We start from the raw sequence: 7,022 nt of genomic DNA, 5'->3' as shown, positions 1-7,022 counted from the left end.
ACGTAATACTAACTCAACACCATCTATTTCGGTCCGTTTCCTACCAACTTATTGTACAGAGGTTCAATAGCGCGTCCTAAGTACACTTGACTTGTACCAACAAGCCCGCACATATCGATGACGTTCGGAGATATCTGTAACCACCCATATACCCAATATCGGCTTCATCGCATAAATCCACAGAGGCCACCCTAGTATAGTTTCAGTCATATGTTGACAATGGCAGGACGTACAATGTACCTTCGGATGTTTCTGGCCTTCGTCACAGCGATGACCATCTTCCTCGGCGGCCATTGGAGTACAGTGGGTACGTCAACACACACGAACACTACAGTTCTATTTGTGGAATTTGAGGCCACTGAAAACCTTGGGTATTTTTATCCTTTTGGCTTCGTAATTTAACAGTACAAACACTGTGTGTTTATCAAATGAAAACGCTTATTCATTTATGTGTACTGCGTGCCGTGAAGAGGAGGGACATATATGACGCGAGGCATTTAATGGATCGTTAATATTTATACTTTCCTTGATTTGAAATGACTATTTTGTACTCAAAACAAAGGCAAAGATATTTATTGAACTAAAGGCCTTATGCCCATATACATTGGAGTTATACATATACATCATAAATATGTTGCAATAAGTAGTAATTAGTGATCCAAACAACTAATCGTGTTACATGCAGTAACTTGCGTACAAGTAGTGAAATACGATAGGTCTACAAAACGTTATATCAGATTGTTACGTTTAATAAGAGCATAATTAATATAGAACGACAGCTTGTTTATTACGTGCTGGTCAGTTGATGAAGAAAGCTAGTTTTAAAGCTAATGAAGGTGGCTCACATAGATAATATTCAGCTGTATATTTCGTACGGAAATCTTTATAAAAAAAGACATATAAAATGAATTTCATTTTCAACATCTAAAATTACACAGACGGCACATTCTCTTGCCTCTTTCAATATAAAACGTCTCCCTTCGTTTATCATTCCTCACAAAAGAATGAAACTGCAATACCGCATAGTTTTTATATGCATAACACGTGTTATTTGGTGGACGATTGGTTTTATACGACATAGATTATACATATTAACCCCTAGACATTACATTGGCATAATTATATACTGAAAGTAATTAGTCCTGACACAAACTGTCATTTTGACTGACAAGTTTTGTGCTCTGACCACCTTGCCCCATGCCCAGTTTCATACACATCGTATTAAGGAATGCTTGTGAGTTTGAAAACTGCACTTTCTGAGTTTATCAGATAGAAGCACACTTTCTCTATGTTTGTTTCAAGGCCCCCGAGACCTCCTGACCCCACCGGTGCCTGGTGTTACCGCAGGTGAAACAGCACATCCAGGTAACAGCAATTAACTTATGGCCTCTGTCTATGTCATCTGACGGTGCTAGCATGTGATTTGTTTATTTGTACTGGGGAAACTATCAGTATGTGTAATTATCCTATTATGTTTATATAGTTTCAACAGCTGTGTGATTCCAATGCGGGACCAGCAATATACTATAGGACCTGTTCTAACCCTGGGTCCCAATGTGGGACCAGCAATATACTTTAGGACCTGTTCTAACCCTGGGTCCCAATGTTGGACCAGCAATATACTATGGGACCTGTTCTAACCCGGGGTGCCACGGCGGGATCAGCAATAGACTATAGGACCTGTTCTAACCCTGGGTGCAAAGGCGGGACCAGCAATAGACTATAGGACCTGTTCTAACCCTAGGTGCCACGGCAGGACCAGCAATATACTATAGGACCTGTTCTAACCCCTGGTCCCAAGGCGGGACCAGCAATAGACTATAGGACCTGTTCTAACCCGGGGTCCCAAGGCGGGACCAGCAATAGACCATAGGACCTGTTCTAACCCTGGGTGCCACGGCAGGACCAGCAATAGACTATAGGACCTGTTCTAACCCTGGGTCCCAATGTGGGACCAGCAATATACTTTAGGACCTGTTCTAACCCTGGGTCCCAATGTTGGACCAGCAATATACTATGGGACCTGTTCTAACCCGGGGTCCTCATGAGGGACCAGCAGTAGACTATATATAGGACCTGTTCTAACCCGGGTTGCCACGGCGGGAACAGCAATAGACTATAGGACCTGTTCTAACCCTGGGTCTCAATGCGGCACCAGCAGTAGACTATATATAGCACCTGTTCTAACTCGGGGTGCCACGGCGGGAACAGCAATAGACTATAGGACCTGTTCTAACCCTGGGTCCCAATGAGGGACCAGCAATAGACTATAGGACCTGTTCTAACCCTGGATGCCACGGAGGGACCAGCAATAGACTATAGGACCTGTTCTAACCCGGGGTCCCAATGAGGGACCAGCAGTAGACTATATATAGGACCTGTTCTAACCCTGGGTGCCACGGCGGGACCAGCAATAGATTATAGGACCTGTTCTAACCCGGGTCCCAAGGCGGGACCAGCAATAGACTATAGGACCTGTTCTAACCCTGGGTGCCAAGGCGGGATCAGCAATAGACTATAGGACCTGTTCTAACCCTGGGTCCCAATGCGGGACAAGCAATAGGCTATAGGACCTGTTCTAAACCTGGGTGCCACGGCGGGACCAGCAGTAGACTATATATAGGACCTGTTCTATCCCGGGGTCCTACGGCGTAACAAACTATATATACGAGATTTAATGGAAGCCAGATATGTACATGTATATACAATCAATGTACATATCTGGCTTTCTGTAAATCTGGTATATATAGTTTGTTTTCTGCATTTGTCTTAAATCACCTGAAGAAGGGACAAAAAGTAGCCCAGAAAAGTTGTGATATACAATAAACAAGAAGTTGCCATCCATATGCTCGTCTTATGTATTCACCAACTTCTCAATGCCTCTCAAGAATCTCATCGGATATGTTTAGATGTTTCTCTGGTACGATCCACAGCTACAGCTACAGCTACCGCTACAAAGGTCGTTCTCCTGGCTTACATGAGGAGTGGATCAAGCCTCACAGGCGATGTCGTACAACAGAGCCCGGATGTATTCTACATGTTTGAACCGTTATACTCTATGCAGAAACAGTTATCTCACTATTTTGACATCAACAACAAACGGTGAGTGGCAGTTGAGTGGTCACATGGTTTGGGAACAGTCGTAAAGTTTTGCTGTCTCTTTCCTAGACGTTCTATGTGACCTAACTACATGTCCCAGCAGCAGTGTGTAGCAGGAACTAAATGTGTCAATAGTATGGTATACCATGAGCTACATGTGTCAATAGTATGGTATACCATGAACTACAAGTGTCAATAGTATGGTACACCATGAACTACAAGTGTCAATAGTATGGTATACCATGAACTACAAGTGTCAATAGTATGGTATACCATGAACTACAAGTGTCAATAGTATGGTATACCATGAACTACAAGTGACAATAGTATGACATACCATGAACTACATGTGTCAATAGTATGGCATACCATGAGCTACAAGTATCAATAGTATGGTATACCATGAACTACAAGTGTCAATAGTATGGTATACCATGAACTACAAGTATCAATAGTATGGTATACCATGAACTACAAGTATCAATAGTATGGTATACCATGAGCTACATGTGTCAATAGTATGGTATACCATGAACTACAAGTGTCAATAGTATGATATACCATGAACTACAAGTGACAATAGTATGGCATACCATGAATTACATGTTTCAATAGTATGGCATACCATGAGCTACAAGTGTCAATAGTAAGGCATACCATGAACTACAAGTATCAATTGTATGGCATACCATGAACTACAAGTGTCAATAGTATGGTATGTCATGAACTACAAGTATCAATAGTATGGTGTACCATGAACTACAAGTGTCAATAGTATGGTATACCATGAACTACAAGTGTCAACAGTGTGGTATACAATGAACTACAAATGTCAATAGTATGGTATACCATGAGCTACAAGTGTCAATAGTATGGCATACCATGAACTACAAGTGTCAATAGTATGGTATACCATGAACTACAAGTGTCAATAGTATGGTATACCATGAACTACAAGTGTCAATAGTATGGTATACCATGAACTACAAGTGTCAATAACTATGGTATACCATGAACTACAAGTGTCAATAACTATGGTTTACCATGAACTACAAGTGTCAATAACTATGGTATACCATGAACTACAAGTGTCAATAACTATGGTATACCATGACCTACAAGCCATGAACTACAAAGGTATACAATGAGTATGTCAATACCATGGTATACCATGACCTACAAGTGTCAATAGTATGGTATACCATGAACTACAAGTGACAATAGTATGGTATACCATGAACTACAAGTGACAATAGTATGGTATACCATGAGCTTCATGTGTCAATTCTATGATATACCATGAGCTACATGTGACAATAGTATGGTATACCATGAGCTGTAAGTGTCAAAGGTATGGTACACCATGAGCTACAAGTGTCAATAGTATGTCATACCATGAACTGCAAGTGTCAATAGTATGGTATACCATGAACTACAAGTGTCAAAAGTATGTCATACCATGAGCTGCAAGTGTCAATAGTATGGTATACTATGAGGTGCAAGTGTCAATAGTATGTCATACCATGAGCTGCAAGTGTCAATAGTATGGTATGTCATGAGCTGCAAGTGTCAATAGTATGGTATACCCCGAGCTACATGTGTCAATAGCATGGTATACCATGAGCTACAAGTGTCAATAGTATGGTATACTATGAGGTGTAAGTGTCAACAGTATGGAATACCATGAGCTACATGTGTCAACAGTATGGTATACCATGAGCTACATGTGTCAATAGCATGGTATACCCCGAGCTACATGTGTGAATAGCATGGTATACCATGAGCTACAAGTGTCAAAAGTGTGGTATACCATGAGCTATAAGTGTCAATAGTATGGTATACTATGAGGTGTAAGTGTCAACAGTATGGAATACCATGAGCTACATGTGTCAACAGTATGGTATACCATGAGCTACATGTGTCAATAGTATGGTTTACCATGAGCTACATGTGTCAATAGTATGGTTTACCATGAGCTACATGTGTGAATAGTATGGTATATCATGAGCTACATGTGTGAAAAGTGGGTTAAGCTACATGTGTGAATAGTTGGGTATGCCGCGAGGTATATGCCTCATTTGTGGGGTTTACCATGAGCTATGTACGTCCATAGTGGTTTATATGTAGACAGACCGGCCGTTTGCGTTTTCTACAAGATGTCGAGACACTAACAGGCATCCGTTAGCACCCACAATATGTCACTATATCATCAGCGATAATATACGATGCCGAGGCAGGAGACGGGACTTGGGTGCACAGTATGTAACACACATTCGTGTGAGGCACGGTGGTAATATGAAGTCACCTTGAGATCAGTACTTACTCTACACAGAACAAAGACCATCTGATGTCGCGGACTGGAGTCATTGCTGCCAGGTTGCCGGTACTGACTGAGGTCTGTTGACAAGTGAGAGCTCGGAACTCTCATTTGACGTCAAACATGACCCCACAGGTGACCTGGCAGGACAAACTGTAGATTGTGCGTGCGCACGTGCGTGCGTGAGTGAGTGAGTGAGTGCACCAAAATATTCCGCAATATCATAAAATCGAGCTCTTTTTTAACATGTCCAATGAAAGCGTCACAGCAGTGGTTCATCTGTGACAACGGGTTGCACTCCATGATTTCTGGTTTCAGGTTTAACTCTAAAAAAAGAAAGAGACACCAACACATTCTGGAATCGTTACTGACCTGCAACCTGACATCCCTGGACTATGTGACCCTCACTCAGCATCACCTGAAGAACAGCTTCAGCACCAACGACTACTACAACTGCACCAGGAATGTGGAATCGATATCCGGTTTACACGAATGTCTCGAACCCGTCTTGTCAAACTGTGCCAAGTCAAGGGTTGTATTTGCCAAAGTCATCCGCACAAACATGGTCGATATGTATCACCTCCTGTCCAAATATCCACAGTTTAAGGTCATTCATCTTCTTCGGGACCCCAGAGGCCTTCTGGCTTCACAAGATAACGTCGGGCATCTACCTGATGGTATTACTGCTTCAGCAGAGGCAACCTGTAACCAAATATATTCCGATGTTCAGAAGTCTATCAGATATAAGAAGAGGTTCCCTGGTCGCGTATTAAGTGTGCGTTACGAGGACATTGCACTCCACCCACTTCATATGTCTAAACAAGTCTACGATTTCCTGGGAATAGATCTTACAACCAAAATAAAAAACTACATCTTGGATATGACAGGTAACAGTGTAACAAATTGTGGGGCAAGGTGCATCAGAAAAAACTCTACCTTCACAGTGTTCAAGTGGCGGAGGCATTTATCGCAATTTACAGTATCAAAAATTGATCAAAGCTGCTCAAAACTGTACCGGAAGGTTGGATACTTACCACGGGTACACCTTTACAATTCATTCGGGGCAACCCTTGTTGACATGCCAGAGGAACTAACTGAGGTTTAGGAATTAAAAAGAAACGAGATCCATTTCGATTTAATATTCTACGTGGCAGTAGAAAATACGTGTGTTGATTGTATATGTTTCTATGTGTAGCCAGCCACCACAAATTGCTTGAAAATTGAATGTTTACTGACATGTTTCGGTTATCAGTCACGGGATTTACTGCAAGAAACGCCAGATGGTAATATTTGGGTTGGTTGTGGCTGATATTGTACTATAAATAAACTGTTTCCTGTGAAAATGTTCTGTTTATGTGCTTGCTTGTGTCTTTACTTCATACAACCCTTTTGTAATGGTAACATTAAATTGTTTGGTTGTAATTTTGAAGTTAGCAATGAGAGAATCTATCAACACATCAAAGTATACCTCCAAACGTCACACCCAGGACAGTAAACATTCACCATGTCTGTACCGAATTTAAGTATCGCCTTGTACGCAAACAAATCTTGTGCTTGAGTAAGTTATCAAAGATAACGTATTTTTCTGACAAGGCGGGTCATGCTG

General features: G+C 41.6%; 1 protein-coding gene across 1 annotated transcript; it reads left to right on the top strand.

Moving 5' to 3' along the window:
- Window positions 1-219: 219 nt before the first annotated feature.
- LOC124256631 (carbohydrate sulfotransferase 1-like) lies at window positions 220-6,303 on the top strand (the record flags this gene model as incomplete). The annotated part of the gene is made up of 4 exons (XM_046690610.1): window positions 220-307; window positions 1,303-1,365; window positions 2,934-3,102; window positions 5,735-6,303. Coding segments are annotated over exons 1-4 (889 nt in total), but the record flags the coding sequence as incomplete, so codon positions are not given.
- Between the last annotated feature and the right edge of the window lie 719 nt (window positions 6,304-7,022).

The sequence above is a fragment of the Haliotis rubra genome, unplaced genomic scaffold (assembly GCF_003918875.1).
Source record: "Haliotis rubra isolate DU_JTF1 unplaced genomic scaffold, ASM391887v1 Scf1164, whole genome shotgun sequence".
NCBI classification, from domain to species: domain Eukaryota; kingdom Metazoa; phylum Mollusca; class Gastropoda; order Lepetellida; family Haliotidae; genus Haliotis; species Haliotis rubra.
Note: the sequence above shows the minus strand (reverse complement) of the source record. Positions and strands in the feature narration are given on the sequence as shown.